At 38.4% G+C, this 25,337-nt stretch overlaps 1 protein-coding gene across 1 annotated transcript; it reads left to right on the top strand.

The window, feature by feature from the left end:
• The first annotated feature begins 8,228 nt into the window (after positions 1 to 8,228).
• Positions 8,229 to 24,563, top strand: LOC110204760 (arylacetamide deacetylase-like). Its single transcript, XM_020980848.1, has 5 exons — positions 8,229 to 8,366; positions 16,158 to 16,380; positions 18,793 to 18,862; positions 23,460 to 23,631; positions 23,955 to 24,563. The coding sequence occupies exons 1-5, from the start codon at positions 8,229 to 8,231 to the stop codon at positions 24,561 to 24,563; spliced, it is 1,212 nt and encodes a 403-aa protein (XP_020836507.1).
• The last annotated feature ends 774 nt before the right edge of the window (positions 24,564 to 25,337 follow it).

Genomic DNA, 25,337 nt, shown 5'->3' with positions numbered 1-25,337 from the left:
ATCAGCATAGACCAATCTAGCTGCAGAATGAGATGAGCAGAGATGCTTGCTAGCCCCAGCTGGCCTGAAGGGCAATGAGATTCCTCCTATCGATAGCCATCAATATTATGCAACCCGGTCAAGGTGTGCCCTTTTCGATGCCAGTCCTATGTGTGAAATATCTGGGTTAGAATAACCTGCTACTATGAGATTGCATTAGAGTGTGAGCCCCTTGATGGCAGTGAATTTCTTTTGTCTCTTTTTGTATCCCCAGTACTTAGCAGAGTACCTGGCATAGAGTGGTGCTTAATAAATGTCTATTGATCGATTGATAGTAAGGATTGCTGATTTGCTTTGAAAAAAATAATAATAAATAAGCAAATTTTATTCCAAGCATTTAAATTTTACTTTTAATTTATATTTTTATATGTATTTGAGTAAAAAAAGAACTTTAGGGGAATCTGACTGTAATGACATATAAAGCATACTTAATTGTGGAATGTTGACTTAAAGGAACTCATAAAACAGAGAATTTATATGCTGTTTCTTACCTGCAGCCTCACAATATTAATAATAACTAGCATTTATATAGTATTTAAGGTTTACAATTGCATTATAAACATTATCTTATTTGATCCTCAAAATAGCCCTGAGAGGTAGCTATGATTATTACCCCTATTTTACCAATGAGGAAACTGAGGAAGACCAATGATTTGGCCAGGGTTACACAGCTAGGAAGTATCTGAGGCTGGGTTTGAACTCAAGTTTCCCTGATTTCAAGTCCATTGCTCTTTTTACTGCACCCTCAGCTGCCTCAGAAGCTCCTCATTTGCTGATTTCAAAGCGTCTAGATTCAACTTTCTTTGGTGCTCTTTTATAACACGTTTTCTCCTTGAAAATGGAAGCCAATGAGAAACATAAGTTTTACATGAAGAATTTCAACTCTGATCATTCCCCATTGAATCCTTTCTTTTATGGAGAGATGCCTACATAGTCACAATGAAAATCATCTGATCAATGGTCTGTTCTCTACAGACTTGTACCGCAATGCCATTTTTCATCTCTATTTGAAGATGTCTACAATGTGGTGAAGTTCTGTCTACAGGAAGAAATTCTGGCAAAATCTAGTGTGGACCCCACCACAGCATGCATTTCAGGAGACAGTGTTGGGGAACACATAGCAGCATCACTGACTCAGATGGTAGGATGCTCTGCATTTTTAATTTTTAATTATTCCAGATGGAATCACTTTTATTAACATACTATATCTTAAACAATAATGATATAGTAGAATGAATGCTAGTCTTGTAGTTAGAAGACCTGGGTTCAAGTTTCAAATCTGTTACTATCTGGATGACCTTGGAGAAGTCATTTACCAGTCTGGGCCTCATTTTCCATATCTGAAAATTAGGTTGGTTGGAATAGATCTGTGGTTCTCAAAGTGTGGTGCAGGAACTCCTGGGGATTCCTGAAACTTTTTCAGAGGGTCCATGAGGGCAAAGCTATTTTCATAATATTACTAAGATGTTTTCATTTCTAATATGGTATCAATAAATGTGGCTCACCTAAACAAAAGCTCTTTGAGGGAGAGGGTTGGCTTCAATAATGTTTAAGAGGCTGAAGAGTGGACAGCTAGGTGGTGCAGTGGATAGAGCACTGGCCTTGGAGTCAGGAGGACCTGAGTTCAAATCCCAGCCTCAGAACATAACACTTACTAGCTATGTGACCCTGGGCAAGTCACTTAACTCCATTGTCTAGCCAAAAACAAAAGAGTCTGGAGTTGTGAGACCAAAAAGTTAGAGAACTGCTAACCTAGAAGAATATTTGGTTCCTTTCCTATGATTGTCCAAACTTGTAAGTAGCAGCTACAGAGAACCAGCACATCCTATCTTTGCTATTAGCAAAGTTTGCCTACTGTAGATAAATAGGTTGGTGAGTTGACAGAAAAGATGTAGAAGGCTTTTAACAAATCCTCTTTCTCTATTTCTTAATTTTATGAACATGTTGAATTCAATTCCACAAATATTTACTCAGTGTCTTTCGTGTGTCATACTCTGCTAGGTGCTAGAGAAGGTTTAGTGCACAACATTCTTTCTACAGAATTGTGCAGTTTCCCCTTACATTGCACGGATAGTTAACTAGCATTCAAAAAATGCCTACTATGTGGTAGGCCAGGGGTAAGTAACTTGTGGCTTCCAGGCCACATGTGGCCCTCTAGGTCCTCAAATGTGGCCTTTTTGCTGAGTCCAAGTTTTCTTGAACAAATGCTTTGATTAAGGGGATTTGTTCTGTGAAGTTTGGATTCAGTAAAAAGGCCACACTTGAGGATGTAGAGGGCCATACGTGGCCTCAAGGCCACAGGTTCCCCACCCCTGTAGGTACTACGCTAAGTGCTGGAGATACCAAAAAAAAAGGCAAAAATATAGTCTCTGCCCTCAAGGAGCATAGCATCAGTCACTGAAAACCTAATAAGCACCATAAATTCCAACTTTAAGGAAGAGATTCACTTTGGGAACTTGTTCTTACAACTTAAAGAACATCTATGTACACTCTTACAGGAATTGCTTCCTAATTATTCCTATTCCTAAATTCCTAAACATCCCTATTAACCCTATTCACACTAAATTAGTAACCAGACCACCCATAGGCAGAAGAAATCTGTCCTATCCAATTGTTCTCATCCTCAAAGGGCTTACCTTGTATTCCAGGTAAGGCAGCACTGCCAATGGGGGTAGAGGTGAGGGTAGAGGGAAAGGAATAAACATCCACTGAGTGCCTACCACGTACCAGGTGCTGTACGAAACTCTTTACAAAGATTACCTCCTCTGATCCTCACTACAGCCCAGGGAGGTCAGTGCTGTGGGGGCAGCTGAGGACCAGGGACAGGTGCAAGACAACTGAGCTAGGAAGGATCGTGGCAGGAGCACTGCTGTGAGAGAGACCCTCAGGGGTCACGTAATCAAGCCTTCACATTTTTTATGCTGCAAGTTACAGATTAGTTGCTGATTTGTCTTGGTGCAACAAATTTCCACACAGGGACTTGCCTACACCTACAAAGATCATTGATGCAGATAAAAAACAAAACATGCTCAGCTAACTACATCCAACCTTCCTCAAACAACTTGGAAGCCAGAAGTAGCACACATACCCCAAAAAAGTGGGTTGGTTTTTTTTTTTTGTTTTTGTTTTTGTTTTGCAAAAAGCTATTCTTAAACACTCAGCAGCAATACGTCTAACAAAGGAGGGCTCAAGTCCTGAAGATTCTACTTGCTACGTGACGGGTAGTCAGTCTCTTCTGTAGAATGAAAGGAGTAACTTAATTTAATTGGGTGTTCTGATAATTAGTCAACAAACAGGCATTTATTAAGTGCTTACTGTGTACTAGTCACTGCAATAAGCAGTGGGGATACAAGGAAAGGCAAAAGACAGTCAGTCCCTGCTCCCCAGGAGCTCACGATCCACTGGAGGAGACAACATACAAATAGCTATATAAAAGCAAGATAGAGACAGCATAAAGTGAAGGTAATCAACAAAGGAAAGGCATTAGGACAGGCCTGGATTTTCATGGGAAAGCTCGAACACTGGGAGGCTGAACAGAGAGGAGAGACGGTCAGGAGAGCAGCAGTTTCAGAGATGAGAAGTGTGAGGGGAGCCACCTGCAGACTCTCTGACGGGGAAGACGGGATCGGAGAGGCAGACATGACCCAGCAGCTCCACTTCCTTGTCTGCAGGGAAAGAGTGACCTGGCCCTCTTTCCTCTAATCCTTCAGGGCATCACTCATCAATCAGGCAATTTTTAAACGCCCACTCAGAAGGCTTTCATATCACCAAGAGAGAAAAAGATCGTTTTGGCTTTGAATATTCTCAAAAATCAGGCCCGGGGACTTGATGTGAGATGAGAATTCCAGCACTGGCAATACCTTCCTAAAGAATGCAAAAAGGATAGACTAACTTCACTACTCATTTAATATACTGATTTCTAAAAATTAAGTAATCTGAAACATTTTAGTTAGTTACATATAAATTACTCTGTAATCATTAAAACAAGTTTGAAATTTTTTAAAAGTCTTTTATAAACTTGGGGTTGAAAGGGCTCTTTTTGTGAAAGGAACTTTTTAGGAAAAAAAGTGTCTGGAAGCCTCAGGGAGGAGAGCATCAAAAGTAGGGGTCACTGTTCTAGAAGGTGAGGAGCAAGATAGAGGTAAACTAATGTTATGACTGTTTACAACCCATAAGTTGCAATGAACTAGGGAGGCTAGAAATGTAAGAAAGGAAGGAACTTTAATTAATTTTCAACAGAGAAACTAAACAAAAACAAGCTTAAAAAAGAAGGGAGGATAAACCCTCCCGACATAGGGTGCCCTCAACAGTAATAGAGAAGTTGGGAAGTCGGGAGGGTTTAGGGGTGCAGATAATGTGTTCTGTTTTGGGTAGTTTGAGTTTGAGATGTCTGAAAGACAGTTGGAGATGTAAAATTGGAAGCCAGCAGAGAGATGGGAACAGGATAGGTACACTGAGTGTCATCAGTATAAAGATGACAATTAAATCTATGGAAGTTGATGCGATCACCAAGTGAAGTAGTATAAAAGGACAAGAGAAGAGTATCCAGCACAGAACCCAGAGGCACTTTTATAGCTATGATGCATTTTGAGTGGTTCAGGGACTACTCTCCCCCCCCCCCAAGGATGGAAGTAAAGGACAGGGTCATCTGGAATTAATTCACGGGCTCAAGCATTCTTTAAGTCAGGTTGGCAAAGGTTTATTATAATGTTAACATGGTGGGGAGAGCTCCTTTAGGGATTCTGCAACCTAACAGGAATGATGCTAAAGCTTATATAGGAAAAATAGTGGATTATGTGCCAAGTATGCTAATTAGGTGATAACATGCAACCTTGGCATCATTCAGTACTGGAAACCAGGAAGGGGGGTCCCTAAAGGGTATATTTTTAGTCCATTGTTTCTGTGACAAGATAGCTTCAGGAGCTGATGTCTATAACTTGATTTCTGGATCATACATGATAGCTGTGGGAATCAATACATGAAAATTTTGTTGATAAAAGATAGTACAAGGGAAATTCTACAGAGGTCAGCTCGTTCTTGTAACAGGGAGAGATTAGTGAGATAATTTACCTTCCTGGGCCCACTCATGAGTTATTGCCAGAGAGTGTCTTTGAGCTGGGGAGAAAACTGTCAGGAATAGTGTTTTGAGGTTAAAGGGAAATATGGTCTTGGAATTGGGGTTGGAGTACAAGCACTCAAACACCCCATCAGTTAGAAGTCATGATCTGGAAGAGGATTCGTCAAAGGAGACAGAAACAGCAATCAGATACGTAGAAAGAGAACTAGGAGAGAGAGTGATCAAAAGTGTCAAAGGCTGCAAAGTAGTCAAGGAGAATGAGGACTGAGAAAAGGCTACTGGATTTGACAACTGAGAGGTCATTAGTAACTTTGGAGAGATCCATTTCAGTGGAATGATGAGGTTGGAGGCTAGATTCTAAAGGGTTCTGAAGAAAATGAGAGGAGAGAAAATGGAGAGTGAGAGGAGAGTGCCCCATGGGCAAGGAGTGAGCCCCAAGCTGAGGCACAATACACAACTCCTAACTTCAGGTATTTTTACTGGCTCTCCTCAATGCCTGCAAATGCTCTTCCTCCTCATCTCCACTTCCATGGCTTCCTTCAAGTCTCAATTAAAATCCCTCTTCTATAGGAAGCCTTTTCCAATGCCCCTTGATACTAATGCCTTCCCTAGTATCTCCAATTTATCCTGTATATAACTTGTTTTACATGGTTGTTTACCTGTTGTCTCCCCATCAATTTTGGAGTGCAAGGACTGAATTTTACTTTTCCTTTTAACCCTAGGACCTAATACGTGCCTGGCATACAATAGGGGCTTAACAAATGCTCAAGGATTGACTGACAGAAATTAAATAAACATTAGTTTTGCAAATAAAGCAAAACTGGGAAGAATAACTAAAGCTCTGGATTGCAGTCCCTATACAAAAGAATCTTGACTGCCTACAGCCTTGGAATAAATTCAGTAGGATGAAATTCAGCAGGGACAAAAGTAAAGTCTTGTGTTTGGTACCCAAAAAAATCAGTTTCAAAAATATATAATGAAGGAAACAGTTTGAAGTTGGTCTGGGAAAGATCTGGGGGTTTTAGTGGAATGATAGTTCAGCACGACTCAGCAATGGGAGGCGGCCATCAAAAAACGCTAATGGGATCTTGGGCGGCAATTACAAAGAGCATGGCTTCCAGGAATATCGAGGTGGGAGTCCCACTGTACTCTGCTCTCATCAGACATTATCTGGAACATCGTCTTCACATTAGAGCACCATAGTTTATGAAGAACAGTGATGAGTTAGCATCAAGAAGAAAGCAACCAAGATAGTAAAGGACCTTGAATCCATATTACAAGAAGATGGATTGAAAGAACTGAGCGTGTTTGGCCTGGAGCAAGGAAGACTCAGCAGGGCCATGATAACTGTTTTCAAATATCTGAAGGCCTGTCATGGCAAGGAGGGATTAGACTTGATCTTTTTTGGGCTCAGAGGGCAGAACCAGTTGAAATGGATGGAAGCTGAAAAGAAGCCAGTTTAATCTTGATGTCAAGAAAAACAAACCTCCCAAACCAGGTGAGCTGTCCAAAGGTAGAATGACCTGCAGAAGTAGGAGGTTCCCCAGCTTTGGAGGTCTTTAAGCAAAGAATGGATGGTAACCTACTGGGAATAGGAGAGTAACAATTCCTTTCATAGGTGGATTGAACTAGATGGCTACTGAGGTCTCATCTAATTCTCAAATTCTGTGATTCTGTGAAGTGAGAAAATGAAGATTAAGTCAGGCCAAAGCAAGCTTATTTTCCTTTTTTTGACAAGAATCCTAAAAAAAAATAAGCTTTAATTATAAACTACCTAAATTTAAGCAAAGCAACTGGTAAAAATCTGTCTTATTCTGTGAAAAAGAAGAGATGTTGGCTAGATAGCAATACAAATAGATTTGGAACTCTACAAATGATTGGACTTTAGGAGTAGTCATTTAATGGATGATTGTCAAGTTGACAGGTCTCCTCCCATAAAGTGGACTCAGGGATCTGTGTTTAGTCTTCTGCTGTATAATATTTTTCATCAATGACCTGGATAAAGGAATAGATGGCATGCTTTTCAATTGTACAGGGTACAAAGTTGGGAGGGACAGATGACACATTGAATGACAGGGCTGTATATATAAAATATTATAGCCTAGAATAGTGAGAATTTGGAACTCAATGTTTTAAATATTAGAAAAAAACTACATGTAACTGGGGAAAAATAAAATACTGAATAAAAATAATATTAAAAAAACAAAAAAATCAATATAATTTTTTATTTAAAACTCAAAAAACAACAAAAAAGAAAGACATCCATCCCCTACCTCTCAAGGGTACCCCTGGAACTTTAAAGGGAAGATGCAGCCAGCCACACTTGAGGATCCTTACCTCTCAGTGTACACATGAATTGGGAAAGAAAATGCAGATCCTTGATAGGTAAGTGTAAGTGATCTTCACTAGTGAGCCCCGCAAGGTGAGGCCACCAAGTAATCCATGAAATGATGCATTCCTTTTGTCTATGGAATTGCGGTGAAACTAGTTCTACTGGCTGCTTTATTCACTTCTCTGAGGACAACACATGAGCCATTTTTTCCCTCTTATACCTACAATATTTTCACTTTTTGTTTCCGTTTATAGGTAGAATGTCAATATGGATGTAGTTCATTTCCTTGAGTAATACATCTATTTATTAGCAATCACATGGAGGACACACATTGTGTGCCATCAGCTAAACAAAACTTGGCTGGCAGTCTTACAACTGTGTGATTCAAAGCACATTGTAGGGGCAGCTAGGTGGTGCAATGGATAGAGCACCAGCCCTGGATTCAGGAAGACCTGAGTTCAAATCTGACCTCAGACACATAACACTTACTAGCTATGTGACCCTGGGCAAGTCACTTAACCCCATTGCCTAGCTCCCCCCAAAAAAATTTAAAAAAAAATTTAAAAAAAAAAGCACACTGTTTATTTCTCATTAAGATGATTGCCTCACCTTTCTACATAGAAGATACTTATTATTCATATGATAATAACAGCTGGATGTGTGACAAGTTTAAATTACAAGGACGGAGTGTTCTAAAGATAAAATCTTCAACCTCTTACAACTCTTTAGGATATATAAAAGTCAGTGCATTCATTTGGATGGAAAGACCAGGATAACACCATGGGGCCCAAAGCTCTGTGCCTTATAATTTCCTGCACTCTTCTGGCTTGGTATATGCATACAACTTTCTCAGCAAACTTTGAACAACCATGGAAGACAATGATGATTCGTTCTTTTATTAAAATTTGTCAACTTACGGTAAGATAAGAATTTCCTTTTATGTATTTTCTACTCATTACTGATTTCAAATAAAGGGGCATAATCTATTAGTTTCCACTTTTAAAATGTAGTTAATTTTCTTTTAGGTTATATCAATCAGATAATACCTGTTACGTATCATCTTTACAGAAGTGAGAGACACAACTGCCTATTAGCAGTTGACAGCTAGATATAGGAATATGGATAGTGTAGATTATGTGATTAAAGGAGACATTTGTATTTTTTTTAACATAAAAGGTATTTTATGAATTCTCTCTTTTTCTTTCTCTCTCATCTATTTTCCTCTTCTCTTACTGTCATTTTGATATCCTGATTACATTCAAAATCCTAATGACATCTCTTCTTCCTCCTTGCATGTCCCCTCATCATGGAGTCACTGTGACCCTGCTGTGTGCCATAATTTGAGCATGCTAGATTTGTAGTCAATGGAATTAGGTTGGAATCTTTTCTCTTCTCCTTAATTTTTGTCTGACATTAGGAATGTCACTTAACATTTCTCAGCCTCCACTTTCCAATCCATGAAGTATGGGGTTTGAGTGAAATAAAAATCTGTCACCTACGACCCTAGGAAGGCCACAACCATCACCCATACTCATTGTCCCACAAATTCTCCTGTACTTTATTTCAATTCATTATAAAGTTTCAAATCAATATGTTAATGTTTTTTTCCAAATGCATTATATTCTTTCATTTGAATACTCCCATGTTGTTCATTTTCAGTACAAAGGATTTCAGGGACTTAACTCTAATGCACTATCTCTCTGTAAGCATGCAACTCCACCAATCCAATTCTTTTCCAACCTACCAAACGCAATTGACACATTGCTTGACCACAGAGCTATAAGGAGCAGTTTGAGCTCCCAGGACAGCTAATCACAGGGCAAACAGCACATGGACCCTCAAATTGACTTGTTTAAATTTATGACATGAAATTATGTAAGTAGTAATGAAAGTATTTGATGTAATTCTAGAAATGTTCACAATTGCATCAAGACAAGAGAAAGAAATTAAAGGTGTAAATACAGGCAAAGAGGAGGGAAAACTATCCCCATTTCCTGATGACATAATGGATTTCTTATAAAATGCTAAAGGATCAGCAAAGATACCAATTGAAGGAATTAATAGCTTTAGCAAATTTGCACAATACAAGATATACCCACAAAAATCAACACAATTCTATATAGTAATAGACAAATTTAAGACATAATAAGAGAAATAGAAATCACCTTCAAATTAACTTCAAAATGCATAAAATATTCTGAAATCAATCTACCAAAGTACACCCATTACTTATATGAAATCAATTACAAAAAGATCCTTAAGGAAATTTTTTAAAATCTTAAACAGCCATAAGAGTGCTCATGTCTGGGTTATGCCAATATAATAAAAATAAGAATACTACTGACATTCATTTACAATTTTAGTGCTCTACCAATTAAACTATCAAAGGGATACCTTGCAGAATTCAATAAAACAACAACAAAATTAATTTGGAGAAACAAAAACCTAGAACATCAAGAAAAATAGTAAGGGAGGGGGAAAGGTAGGAATTAATGGAGCATAGCACTCCTAGACCTCAAGTTTATCATAAAGCAGAAGTCTTCCAAACCATTTGCTATTGGTAAATAAATAGTGGAGTAGATCAGTGAAACAGAGTAGACAGAAGAGAATCAGAAATGATAAAGCAACAAAATATTTTTAGTAGCAAATTTAATGGTAACAAAGAATTGGAAGTCAAGTAGATGTCCATGAATTGGGAAATGGTTAAACAAGTTGTGGTATATGAATGTAATGAAATCTTACTGCGCTGTAAGAAAAAATGGATGTGACGAATACCAAGAGGCACAGAGTTGGCAATTTGGCCTCAGCTCCTCCACATACTTGTTCTGTATCACAATGATCTCCTCCACAATGACCTAGGAAATGTGCCAAGCTGAAGTCTGATTGGGAAAGCCAAGAAAAAGTCTCAGTTAGTCATTTTCCCTGCTCTAGGAAGTTTAGAAAGATACAGAGGTCTGCAGACACTGGGGTGGAGGTGGCCAGGAGTGCTCTGTAGCTACTGCAGCAGATAGAAACAGCACAGGCAATGGACTGTGGCGGCAGCAAGTGATGAGAAGCAGCCCAGCACCCAGGGGTGGTAAGGGAAATGAATACCTATGCAGGAGATCCCAGGGGACCCCTGTACTAGCACAGGTGCCATCTGATAGTTCGATAGCTCATTACCCAGCTCCAGGTCACAGTTTCAGCATAGAAAGGAGTGATCTGTCCAAGTCACAAGGGAGAAGGGACTCTATCTCTGTAAAGATCAAGGAACAAGTTCCAGAATGAAAGCTACGTGTCTCTGAGCACAAGAGCTGAGGTGAGCATCACTTCTAACCTGTAGGTCCTATATAAACCTGCAATGGAATAAACCAGAGAAGGAGACCAAAACCAAGGTGAATCTAGTAGTTCAGCTACTCTGACTGAACCTGCAGAGCCTCCAAGCAGGCTGATTGTGACTGACTCTAGAAATGGTGTATGAAAACAATCTACAAACAAGCCCATAAACCCAGACTGGGTCAGGAATTTGCAGCGGGCAGACCTGGTGAGCAATGAACAGATCTCTCCTTGTATCATTATGGTTTGTCCTTTGTTCTTGAAGAGGACCAATGATAGCCCAAGCGTGATGTCTTAACTTGCATGTGAAGTTTATTTAACTAAGGCACGGCTACACCAAAATGTCAGCCACAAAACTCAAGAGGACTGAAGATGGCCCAGGATGCAGTGGGTTACCTTGGCCTTCCTAAATTAAGGTTTTTCGCAGGTCTCAGCTTTCCTGAGTCAACACCAATTCAATGTCTAAGGGCTAGGTAAGAATTGAGATAAAAGATGGCCTAATTTACCATCACAAAATATCAATCTGGGAGAGGAAGACCCTCAAAGTTTCTGGCCAGAACAGAAAAAAATTGCTTTTCACACTTTTACATTACATAAAAACCTAAACAATGAGCCGCAGAGTCTCCATGTAAAACATAATGGGCTTTTTTAAAGACTGTTTTTCCATAACTACATTTCAAAAAATCATAAATGAAAACTGCATAGGACAAAAAGTAAATTGTCCCAGCTTTATAAAAAAATAATAATAATAATAAATGTTTTTAAACTAGCCCCTAAGCCCCAAATTATCTAACAAAATAGGAAGGTTTAGAAGGAAAGATAGTAAGTTCCATTTTGGACACAGTGAGTTTATGATGCCTATTATACATCAAGTCCAATATGTCTGAAAGACAGTTGCATATGTGAAATTGGAGGTCAGTAGAGATTGAGGGAGGAATAGCAGATTTGAGAATCATCAGCACAGAGATGGTAATTAAATCCATGGGAGCTGGTGAGATCACTGAGTGAAGTGATATAGAGGAAGAAGAGAAGAGGACCCAGGACAGAACCCTGAGAGACACCTACAGTTAGGTGTGATCTGGAGGATGGTCCAGCAAAGGAGACAGAGAAGGTATGGTCAGATAGATAGAAGGAAAACCAGGAGAGAATGGCGTCCCAAATATCAAGGAGGAAAGAGTGATCAACAGTGTGGAAAAGCTACAGAAATGTCAAGGACAATGAGGATTGAGAAAAGGCCACTGGATTTGATAATTAAGAGATCATTAGCAAGTTTGGAGAGGGCAGTTTTTGGTGGAATGATAAGTGCAGAAACCAGACTGTAAGGAGTTAAGAAGAGAATGAAAGGAGAGAAAGTGGAGGCACCTACCGCAGGTTCACAAGATATAAAATGGATAATATTAATTGTTGTCATTCTTTAAATGTTTTCAGTCATGATTACACTGATTGTGACCCCATTTGGCATTTTCTTGGCAAAGGTAATGGAATAATTTGCCATCTCCTTCTCCAGCTCATTTTTATACAAGAGGAACAGAGACAAATAGGATTAAGTGACTTGCCCATGTCACACAGCTAAGAAATGTCTGAGGCCAGATGTGAACTCATGAAGATGAGTCTTCTGACTCCAAAATTCAAAAGGTTTTCACAATCAAAACCAATGGAGCCAAAATCATGAGAAAGGCAGGAAACTGGAGGGGGTGGAATCTTTGCAGCAAGTTTCTCTGATAAAGGTCCCTTTGTGAAATATACAGGAAATGGAATCAAACTAATAAGAATAAGGGACATTTCCCAATTGATAAATAATCAAGGAATATGAACAGGCAGTTTTCAGTGGAAGAAATCAAAGCTATGAATAGTCAGATGAAAAAATGTTTCAAATCACTAATAAATAGAAAAATGCACATAAAAAACAACTCTGAGGTATCACTTCAGAACCAAACGAATGGCTAAGATGGCAATAAAGAAAAATGGCATATTCTGGTAGAAATGTGGGAAAATAAGTACATTAATGCACTGTTGGTGGATCTATGAACTGGCCCAACCATGCTAGAGAACAATGTAGGACTATGGCCAGAAAGCATTTAAACTGTTTATAAACTTTGACCCAGCAATAACACTACTAAGTCTACACCACAAAAAAATCAAAGAAAAAGTGAAAAAAAATCAATATGGACAAAAATACTTATAGAAGTTTTTGTGGTGGCAAAGAATTGGAAACTGAAGGGATGCCTATCAATTGAGGAATAGCTGAACAAGTTATGGCACATGAATGTAATACTACTGTATTATGAAAAAAACATGATGATTAGGATTGTTTTGGGGAAAACCTGAGAAGACTTATATGACCTGATGAAAAGTGAAGTGATCAGAAGTAGGAGAACAATTTACACAGTAACGGCAATATTCTAAAGATTCTAAACGGTGAAAGACTTAGTAATTCTGATCAATATGACCTAGCACAATTCCAAAGAAAAATGTTACCTACCTCCAGAGATAAAAATGATGAATTCTGAGTACAGCTTGAAATACAATCACAAAACCTTTGTAAGTGAAGGCTCCAAAATTTCAAAGAATAGGCATGACTACAAAGAAGAGCTGTGAGAAGATACTGCTCCCCACTTCTTTGCAGAGGTGGGAGGTCCATAAGCATGGAACATGGAATATACTCTCAGATTTTTTTCAATGTATTGATTAATTTTGCTGATTGTGCTTTTCTCTTATCCCTTTTTCTTTTTCCTCTAAAAAAAAGCCTTTGTTGGAATGATTCTTGTTGGGAAGAAAGGGAGGAATGCAGGGGAAAATTGGGCAATTTAAAAAAAAAAGATATAAAAATTTATTTTAAAAAAGCAAGTAAGATAAATTAGGTTTTGTGAGAGAAAGTCTTAGTTACTATAGAGGGTTGGTCAATATACCCTACAATTAAGAAGAGACCTCAGAGATCATGTAACGTATACCATGGGATTTGGAAATTCCTTGCTCTCTTGACTACATCAGAGATGCCTCAGTGGACCGACCCCCTTCTCACATAACTCAAAAGAGAGAAGGCAGCATCAGTATTACTATTCGTCTTCCTTAGAAGGAAGGAAGTGTCTCTGACTGCTTGGAGGGGGAATGTACTCCTTGAAGATATTAGCTAGGTTCTGAGAGGATATTTCTTTGTTCTCCCAATTAGAATACAATTGATCATTGCATAGTCCCTTGAATTTCCCAACTATATTTACCTTTGTATATTTGAGTCCTGTGTTTGCATTTCAAAGTACCTATTCAGCACTTTCTTAAGCAAGTGTACTTGGTTGTCTTCCTTTTACTGAAGGGTCCAATTTTGCCCTGTAGGATTGCACTCAGTTTTGTGGATAAGATCTTCTTGCATGTAAGGGCTTACCTTTTGCTTCCTGCAGTACAGTGGTAGCTATGTGCATGATCTTGGCTGTCTCGTTGCTTTCTTAAAGTCTCTCTTTCTGACTCCTCACAGTGGTTTCTTCTTTGACCTGGAAGCTCTTGATTTAGGCCATGCTGTTTCTGAGGGCTTTCTTTTTTTAGGTTTTTTTCAGGAGATGATCAGTGGCTGGTTTCTATTTTCACTTTGCCCATTAGTTCTAATAGGAATGGATAGTTGTTCTTCATGACTTTTTGAAAGATGATAACTAGGCTTTTTATGGTCAAGGTTTTCAAGTAGTTTGAAAAAGACTTAGATTGTCTCTCCTCTGCCTCTTTTTGAGGTCAATGGTTTTTGACAGAGGGTACATTTTATGATTTTTTTTTTTTAGCCTTTTGATTTTGTTCCCTTATTTCTTGTTGTCTCATGGAGTCACCAATATCTGTCTGTTTCAACCTCATTTTCAAGAAGTTGGTCACTCGAGTAAGATTTTGTACCTCCTTTAACAAACTATTTATTCTTTTAATTTTTTCCTCATTTCATTTTTCATCCTTTGCTCTGTGGCAGTTTTTTCATAGATGTTCTCATCTTTAAATCTTCATTTCTTCTTAGAATTCCATTACAATGGTGGCAAGTCTGTGAAAATATTTGAGGTTCTTCTTATAAAAGTTAGAGACTGAGAATTTTCCTTTGGGTTTAGGTCTTGGGCATCCCTGAGTCCAAGGTATTTTTATTACAAATTTATTTTCCTTTTTATAATTTGTCAAGGAAAGTCAATAAGAATTTTCTTCAGCACATGCTAAGTGCTATATATATGAAGAAAAGCAAAAAAGTCCCTGCCTTTGAGTAGCTCACATTTCTTGAGAACTGACACCATGCAGACAACAAAGATATGTACAGGATAAACTGAAGATAATCAACAGAGGCAAGGCATTAGCATTAAGGGGGAAATGAAGAAAATCTTCTTGTAGATTTGGAACTTTGGGTGAGACTTAAAAGAAAGCTGAGAAAGCCAGGAGATGGAAATGAAGAGGAAAAGGATTCCAGGTATAGGGGACAGCCCCTCAAAAAAAAAAAAACCTCTCAGTATTGAGACATAGAGTGTCTTGTTGGAACAACAGTAAGGAAGTTAGACTCGCTGTATTATAGAGTACAGGGTAGAGGTAATGGAGATTATGATGTAAGAAGACTAGAAAAGGTAAGAAGGAACCAGGTTATGAATACCCAATGGAAAATTTCATATTTGATCCTGGAAGTAATAGTGACTCACTAGATTTTATCAAACAGGAAGGTGACATGATCAAACCTATGATTCAGGAAAATGAATCTGACAGCAGAGTGGCAGATGGACTGGAAGGGCAAGAGATTTGAGCTAGAAGGTTATTGGAGTAGTCCAAGAAGCAAGGTGAGGGTGATGGTCATATCACAGGAGAGAAGGGGGCATATACAAGAGATGTTATGAAGGTAAAATCAACCAACTGTGCATGGTCACAGATTGAATGTTGGGGTGAAAGGGAGAAGGTAAGGATGATAACAAGGTTGTGAGCCTCAGTGACTGGGAGGATAGTGCTGTTTTGATAGAAGTAGGATGGGGAGGGCGGACTTGGGAAGAAACATAATGAATTCAATTTTAGACTTATTGAGTTTAAGATGTGTCTGTGGGGGTGTTGGAGCTGTGAAGTGGCTCAAGCAAACTGGGAATCAATTTGGAATCATTGAAACAGTCACTAAAGTGTATATGCCCTTTGACCTTGTGACATTACTAGTAAGTGTGTATCCCCATCGAGGTCGAAGACTAAAATAAATGATCTCATATACTCTGAGTGGCCTGGAGGTCCATACAACTCAGGTGACTTGGCCCTGGTCACACAGATAGTATTTTTTCAAATCGAGGCAGGTCTTGAACTCAGATCTTTCCAACTCCATAGCCAGTTATTCATTTAATATGATCTATTTAAGTGTGTATAAATGTAAGATAGTGTTAACATATGTATATATCTTCTCTCTTTTTATTCTTTCAGGGTACAGCTTTGGAAAAATTGGGCCTAATGAGCTATTGGGAATTTTTTGATATGCTAATACAGGGGCAAATAACAGCCCCCATTTCTGATGACAATGTCACAGTGACTGACACAATAGTCAATGACATCCTAGTGCGTTATTATGTGTCCAGGAGGAAATCACATGCGCTGAAACGAGCAATTATTTATTTCCATGGAGGAGGTTCTAGTTTTGGCAGCATCGGTAAGTAGGCCCATTCCTAGGACAAAGTCCGCATTTGCTGTTAGATCGAGGAACTGGGCTTTCATCTCTCTGGAAATACTTTCTTCTGAGAAGATCCCAAACCAGCTAAACTCATAATGTTGGAAAGCTGCGTGACGGTTTCTGGTGTTAAATGACTCGACCAGAGTCACTGTGCCAAGAAGTCTAAAACACAAGATTTGAATACAGATCTTGATCACACCACACCCAGTACTCTATTCACTATACCATACTGCTTCTAACTTTTCTAGTACCAGGGTTTTTTTTATTCATTTATAAAACTCTATCATGAGAATATGCATCTTTACCAAGAAGTATTGAATCCTATCATAAATAAGATTAAGGCATGCATTTCTTTAATTTGTTATTTTACAGAGAAGATCCTGGTCGGTACATTTTGAATTATTTTCCTTTTTTTCTATTTTAAAGAAGTACTTACTGTGAATATTTCCAGGTTTGACTTTGATATATTGAAATGGAAATTAGAAAGTCATTCCACACTGGTTTTATACGTGGAGCCCCAGTCCCAAAGCTATGACAAGTTAGTAACAATAACGGCTACTGCTGATGTATTTTGCTATGTGTTTCTCTAAGGACAAAGAAAATGAAAGTCAGTTCTATTGGTAGAAAGAATTATGGAGACTGGGGTGATGCCCTGAATTTACTGCAGCTGCCAGACCAATCGGCTAATTATATGTACAAGCCCAGAATACGCATTCTACATGCCTTTTCTTATTCTAGGCCATGCATTGTAGTTTTAGTATTATTATGGAGACAGGACTCAGGAATAGTCATCATCTCATGGGTGTACCACATGTGGTTTCCCCACGAAAAAGGCTAAAATCCTTGACAACAAAATCCATTTCATTTTTGTCTTTCCATCTCTAACATGGCTCCCGGTTCACAGTACTCGGGTGTGCAATGCTTACTAATTGATACAATCAATGAGTGTTTCTTGAATGTCCATTGTGTCTACAGCAGTTACACTCAACCTTGAAGATACATTGTAAAAATAGACATGATCCCAGCCCATAAGATCGTCTAACACGTATACAATTCAATTCACCCAGTTCAATCAATAATTCAATGAATAAACATTTATTAACCACTTACTATGGGACAGCTACTGTTTAAGCTCTGTGGATACAAAAAGAGGCAAAAGACAATCCCTGCCCTTAAGGTGCCTACAATTAAACGAGAGACAACTTAGAAGCAAACATATACACAGCAAGCTATATACAGGATAAATAGGAAATATAATTTGTATTTATTTAGTCCTTATTATGTGTATGCCATAGTGCCAAGCACTGAAAGAATAAAGGGAAATGGTCCCTGTCCTCAAGGAGCTTACATTCTCCTATTTGTTGTTTTTCATTCATTTTTGTCATGTCTCATTTTTCATAGCCCCATTTGGGGTTTTATTTGCAAAGATTCTGGAGTGGTTTGCCATTTCTTTCTTTGGCTCATTTTAGAGATAAGGAAACTGATGCAGACAGGGTTAAGAGACTTGGCCAAGGTCACACAGTTCGTAAATGTCTGAGGCCAGAGCACCACAGCACCACTGTGCCACCTAGCTACCTGCATTCTCCTATACAATTTTAACAAAATGATAGAACAGTGCGAAAGGAAAACCCCAGGATCCTATTGGAATACTATCTGTGTAGATTTTTTGGAAGACATTGGACTTGAGGAATGATTTAAAGAAGAGAAGGGATGCCAATGAGTAAAAGATACTTTCAAGGACATGAGATAAGAAAATGTTGAGGAAATGTGAATAAAAAAAGATGCTGCATAAGTAATATGTAAATATTGATAAATATATATGCATATTTGTACATATGTAATATAAATATAGGGATACCTGATATGTATATATGTATATGTGTGTGTACATGTATATGTATATATGTGTGTGTGTACATGTATATGTATATATGTGTGTGTGTACATGTATATGTATATATATAAATATATATAAATGCACCAGTTATACCAAGAATCTCATTACCATTATTCTAACTCCCAGATTAAAGGCTTCCTTGATGAGCGTGTTTCTGGGCGTAATCTCCCTGACACCGAGAAGAAAAATGAGACATGATTACTCCCACAGTGACCTTTGGATAAAAACTAAGCTATCCTCCCTTGAAGGAGATTGGTACTTAACTAGAGAGATAAAATGTTTTTTACTCTTTTAATTCTTGAGGATTCTTAATAAATGCTAGTCAATTGAACTCCAGGTATTAAAAAAATTGTTATCATTGATAAGAGGAAACAAATTATAGTGTGCATATGGTTTGGGCAACTATTTCAAGGTGAATCTCGAGTCAAATCTGTCCCTGTACTTGCTATCTTTAATTTCTGTCGGATATTTTTCATTTCGTTCATTTTTTTCAGCCCTTCTGCATTACGACGTCTTTGCAAGAATGATAGCGAACAAGCTGGATGCTGTTGTGGTAGGACCTGAGTAAGAAAAAATTCTAATAGTTATTTTGGCTATATTAAGGATATACTTGACATTTATTTTTTATTTGGTCATATTGGGATGAATTTGGACAGCATTCAAATGATTCATATTCCCTGTGATTCCTGACTCCCACCAATTTTATCTGTCCTTTTGTATACCTGGGGTATTACTATCCCACATTATTCAAGGATGAGATTATATATATGAGATATGAGATATATATATATATATATATATGAGGCCAGATTTGTCTTCCTGACTCCAGGCCTAGCACTCTATGCACTGCACCACCTAGATGCCCCTTCTAAACTCGCAGAATTTCTAAAAGTCATTGTCCATTCTGGTAAATAGAGTCGGAGAATTTTTAATGCTGGGCAAACACCTGACTTCATAGACCACAACACCAGAGGGGAAGAATGGGACAATTTGAGAAATTTATATTATCCTTGGGGAAGGGATCTGGAGGGGGTTGGTTATATTCTGTTTAAGTTCCTCTGATAAGAGCGGTGATTTCATTGGTCTAGGAAATTTCCTCTACCAATGAAGACAGGTACTTTCTTTTAAACTTGTTTTCTAGAGAAAGGATATCAAACACACAGCATCCCCAGTGCAGCCAGAATCACTGGGAAATATTTCACAAAATAAATAACAATACAATAGAACATAGACAATGTTAATATGTGGTTCTCTAAGTCATATGCCACCTTCAGTGATCCTTAGGGAAAATTAGTGGCCTTTCTTTCTATATGAGTTTGACTGATCTAGAGCACGGAGAGGTTAAAAGAATTGTCTGTCCTCTAGAGCCAATAGGGATCAAGAAACAAGACCTGAACACGTGACCTCTTGGTCTCGTGGTCGGCTCCCTAGTTACCACACTTCCCTCACTCTTCTCAGTGAGGACGTCTCCCTCAGAGCTGTTGGGAAATGATCTTGAGTATTTGAAGCATCCTGCATCAGTCCCACTCACCTTGAGTTTAGACACTTTTCTGAACCATTATTGGACTTCCCAGCTCTAAATCTTTGATCCCAGGATGCTGAACTATCTCCTTTATAGATCACATTAGCCAAATGGTGAGGCAGGCCCATCTACTGAACACAGTTCAGTCTAATAAGCCTCAGGTCACAAGGTTACTAGAACTTCTCTGAACGGTGGGGACATTCTTCAGTAAGCTAGATTCTCTGGCATGGCTGTTTGACAGCAGCACGTTGGTCTCATGAATCAAGGAAGACTCCTATTCACACAAGTGCAGGGAGCTTGGGCACTCCCTGAGATGAAAGCTCAGAATGGTTCTGTTACTCAGTTCCCGAACAACAGAAGAGAGGCACTGGGATGCCATGAATAGAGTGCTCTATTCATTTAGTCTCTGACCTATGGCAGCACTAAGACCTTGTGCAAATCGCAGAACTTCTCTGCACCTCAGACCATTCTCTAAGATTTATCTAAGCTATAGAAAAATTGTAACATCGCAATGAATTTCCTAAATTAACAATATCTTTGGAGAGAGTTCCCACCCTGACAAAATAACATTCCCTGACTTGTTGCCTACACATAAAAGGGGGGAGGGGGAGTATGTTTTATTGAAACTATATGTAATTATTGTATTTGCTTGTATAAAATAATTGTTAAATTATTCTTCATTTCCTTGAGCATTTCAAAGAATTTTCTCACTGTTGGCAGTTAGTCAGAGGGGGATACTGGAAAGAATTCCACCTCCGGGGTCAGAAGACCCGGATTCAAATCTTATCTCAATAGCTTAACACATGTGACTTTGTGCAAATCACCTAGCATACTTCATCTGTAAAATGAAGGAATAGCAATACAGAGCTTTTGACATCCCATCCAGTTCTGTATCTGTGATCCTAACTCTGATTAGCATGAATATGATGGAAATCGATGGCTAAGGGATAAATCTCTTTCCAACACCCTCACCTGATTACTATCACTACACTACCAGTGGGATTCACTTCAATCTACTGAACGTTGTGTATTACTGACTACAAGGATTTTAGGTTGGTAAAAGGTCACTTCGGTGTAGAAGGTTTCTTAGGGTAGTTCAGACTTGTGTTAGGCATGAAGAACAAATAGAATTTAAATACAACTCTCCTTTTTGTGGTGCTGTTTTTCAATAAAATGTAACCTCATTGAAGGCGTGGTCTGGGACAGTCTTGCTGGCTTGTGTTCATACCCTCAATATTTAACAAAGTGCCTGGCTTACAGAACACACTTAATAAATTCATTGTCATCCATTCATCCTCATTCACACAGAAGAAGCATCGCCCCTTAGCCAGAAGTGTCAGACTTGCAGTCCAAGGGCAATACGCCCTCCAGAAAACTCTCTGGGGAGACTAAAATGTAATTGTGGAAAGCGATGTTGTATGTTGTTGGCAGGGATGTCACAGAAATTGTAAGTAGGGGAGCAGCTAGCTGGTGCAGTGGATAGAGCACCGGCCCTGAAGTCGGCAGGACCTGAGTTCAAATCCGGTCTCAGACCAAACAGTTGACACTAGCTGTGTGACCCTGGGCAAGTCACTTAACTCCAATTGCCAAAAAAATTTTTTTTAAATTGTAAGTAGGAGCATTTATGCCTTGAAAATTGGCGAATACTACAAATCAGAGTTTGATTTATTGTTTTATTGTCTAAAGTCTAGACTTAAAGAATGATGGAAAAGAGATTAATAATGCAGATTCAACTTAAAAGTGTGTTGTGCATCTTTTTGGGGGTTGGGGTTGTTAAACCCCCAGAGCTGGTTGTTAAACATTTACCAGCATACCACTGGATGGAGTTTATCTCGACTTGGTAACTTGAATTCATCTAGGAAAACTAATTTCTCTCTCTCTCTCTCTCTCTCTCTCTCTCTCTCTCTCTCTCTCTATGAAACTACTTCATTCAAGTTTTAAAATTCCATTAACCATGTTTGTTCTTAACCTCAAAGCTGGATAACAAATGTCCTTTTTAAAAATATATCTATATTTTTTAAAAGGGCCAATGATCTTGACTTTTGTTTGGGCAAAAACTCTAAAATTAAACCTTCTGCCTTTCTTTTCCAGAACACCCCATACTTTGAATACAACCAAGAGTTTATTGGCCACCATGACCCAAAGATAAACAATGCACATTCAATAAAAGTCTTTCCAAATTGCTCCTTTCTATCTATATTCACTGGAATGTGGATATGAATGAGGAAGTGAGATCCCCATCTTACATCATTCTTGCTACTAACTGTAAATCAACTGTTTAGGCCAACTAGTACTTATGGTTGGAAAAATAGGGATATTAGTGGAAGGCAAGACTTCTCCCATTTTGAGTTATGAAAGAATTAAGTAGAAACAAGCATATTTCTTTTTTTTTTTATTTTGGAAGCTATATGTCAGGAACATGCTTATAATATAAAAAGTGATTTGCTTTCTTGTGGAACTGTGCCATTAAGGAATTGTTAAACACATTTACCCTTCCCCATGGGTCCTATAATCTGAATTTGTGAAATTTTTCTATAATTTGTTCTAGATCAGTGGTGTTACACTGAAATAGAAATGGGGACCACTAAAATTTACATTAGAATCCCTGCAGGCTGTATAATAACTTAGAAACTACATATTGACATTATCTATGCCCTATTCTAATCTTATTTATTTGATTAAATATTTCCCAATTACATTTTAATCTGGTTTAGACAACAGTAAGCAGTGTTGCCTTTTCTTCTATAAGATCATATATCAAACCAGAAGCTTTAGTTATGTAACAAAGAATAGATAAGACCAAGCGAGTTGTTTTAAGCTCCAAACCAAAACAGATAATTATTTTGGTAGTACAGAAATTGGTGAAGACAACAAATAAAAATTATTCAACTGCAGATAGTCAGTTCCATTCCCATCCTGGACATTTCCTCTAATTAAAAAGTAAAAATTATTTTAATTCATTTGCCATTTGTTCTTTGACCTAATCTGCCCCTTTCAAGGTGCCTGGTGCCACCCCATGAGCTTTTCAGCCTTGATCCTCTTGATCTCAAGGCCCACATCCGGCCTCACCAGAATGTAACATGCCCAAAGGCAGGCATCATTTCATCTTTGTCTATGTATTCTCATCACCAAGCACTGTGCCTGGCACATAGCAAGTGCTTCATAAAGGCATGTTGAATCAAAATCTTAATCTTCTCCTTGAATAAATGGTCAATTGTAAAATGAGAATTGTTGAGAAGCTGGGGGTTGATGGATAGAATTTCTTTTTGGAGGCAATTTTCATGCACTCCATCTCTTCTGTAGTGAGAGTATTGACATGCCAGCATAGATGCAGCTAGAGCCAAATGTTAAGTGCCTTCTTATTCTTCTTTTTTGGGCAGCTAACTAGCATAGGGGATAGAGTACCTGGCCTGAACTCAGGAAGACACATCTTCCTAAGTTCAAATCCAGCCTCAGGTACTTCCTAGCCATGTGACCCTGGGCAAGTCACTTGACCCTCTTTGCTTTAGTTTCCTCATTTCCTCATAAAATGAGCTGGAGAAGAAAATGTCAAACCATTCTAGTATCTTTGTCAACAAAACTCCAAATGGTGTCATGAAGAATCAGACATGACTGAACAATTACATTTTTCTTTTAAAGCTACCGAAAATTTCCTAAATATCACCATCCAACTCAGTGGAATGATGCTTATGATTTTGTGAAGTCCTTCCTACAACCTGAAACTCTTGCCAAATACGGTGTGGATCCAACCAGAGTCTGTATTTTAGGAGACAGTTCCGGGGGTGGTTTAGCAGCAGCCATGACTCAACAGGTAGGATGTTGTACCTCTTTTATCCCATGGCTTTATAATGTTTATTGCAATGAATGTCTGTACTGTGACGACTTTAGTGAGGAAGACAGAGCCTTGGACTTGAAATTCAAACACCTGGGTTGCTGATACTTACTAGTTGTATTACCTTATTAGTCACTTATTCTTAGGAAGACCCTCCATATTGGGAAGATAATCCTGCTGACTCACATGAATAGTTTATGCCTAGTATTTGAGATGATTCAAAAGTTGAAATTGACTTTTTCTCTCCTGCTGGTATGTGGTATGAGGCTATTCTGATTTAATGAATATTCTGGTCTTTGCAGGTCATGAGTGTCCCTGAAATTCCTATTAAACCTAAAATTCAGGCTTTAATTTACCCTATCTTGCAGATGCTTGATACAGACTTGCCATCCTATAGGGAAAATGAATATGGCATAATGTTGACCAAGGCCTTATTAATAAAAATGGTGAGGGAGTTTCATACCACTGATGAATCCCTTGAGCAAGCCATGAAGATTAACCAACATATACCTGCCGAATATAGCCATCTCCTCAAGTTTGTCAACTGGACTACCCTGCTTCCTGAGAGATTTAAAAAAGGCCACATTTATACCAAGCGAATTTATGGAAGTTCTGAGATAGTGGAAAAGTTCCCAGGGATTGTAGATCCTAGAATAAATCCTTTGTTGGCCAATGATTCAACATTGAGCTTTCTGCCACTAACTTACTTGCTCACATGTCAACATGATATCTTAAGAGATGATGGGCTCATGTATGTTTCCCGCCTACGCAGCAATGGAGTCCAAGTGTTCCATGAACATATTGAGAAAGGATTCCATGGGTCTTTCCTCTCCATTCTTTGGCCATTTGATTTAGACCTTGGTCGGAGACTAGTAACTAATATAATTAGTTGGATAGATGAGAATTTATAGAGTTACTGCATATACATCTATATGTATATAATATAGATCTATAACAAATTGCTTGCCTTCTCAAGGAGGAGGGATGGGAAGGAGGGAGGGAGAAAATTTAGAACTCAAAAATTTTTTAAAATGAATGTTAAAGTTTTTATGTGTAATTGGAAAAAATAAATTACTTTTCTTAAAAAAAAACAGCTCGTGTATCATGTAAAATAAAAGGAGTTACTATATAAATGTAGTCCCTAACTTATATATAATGTATGTTCTAAAAGCTGACTTGTGAGTCATTTGTTTGCAATTCAGGACATATTTCCCCTTAGAAATAATTTTGTCTATAGTTATTAGGTCCTTCTCTTGACCAAGGCCAATCCTATTTGTATCCTTGATTCAATCTCTTCCCATCTCCTTCTTCAGAAACCTCTCCAATGTCATCCACCCTTCTCTTAATCTTTAGTCTCTCCCTATTGACTCTTTCATTGCTGCCTATAATCACGTCCAGTCTTCCACATCTTTTAAAAAGTGAAAGTTTGATTATGTCATTCCCCTACCTGGTAAACTATGATGGTTCCCAGTTAGTAACATAACCTACTAAGTTGTTGTTATTGTTGCTTTTCTTCATCCTTCACTTTAAAGAGCACCAATGGTACCATGAGTGATGTCCTGACCTCTGCGTGAATCGAATTTAAGTGAGGCAGAGTTGCACAGTCATCTGTCTCATCCTCTCTTCCTGAGCCCAGTGGCAGGACAAAAGTCAGAGATGACTGGCAATGGCCCAGGAAGTAGTAG

The sequence above is a fragment of the Phascolarctos cinereus genome, unplaced genomic scaffold (assembly GCF_003287225.1).
Source record: "Phascolarctos cinereus isolate Bilbo 61053 unplaced genomic scaffold, phaCin_HiC Scaffold_7;HRSCAF=346, whole genome shotgun sequence".
NCBI classification, from domain to species: domain Eukaryota; kingdom Metazoa; phylum Chordata; class Mammalia; order Diprotodontia; family Phascolarctidae; genus Phascolarctos; species Phascolarctos cinereus.
This window is presented reverse-complemented; position numbering and strand designations above follow the sequence as displayed.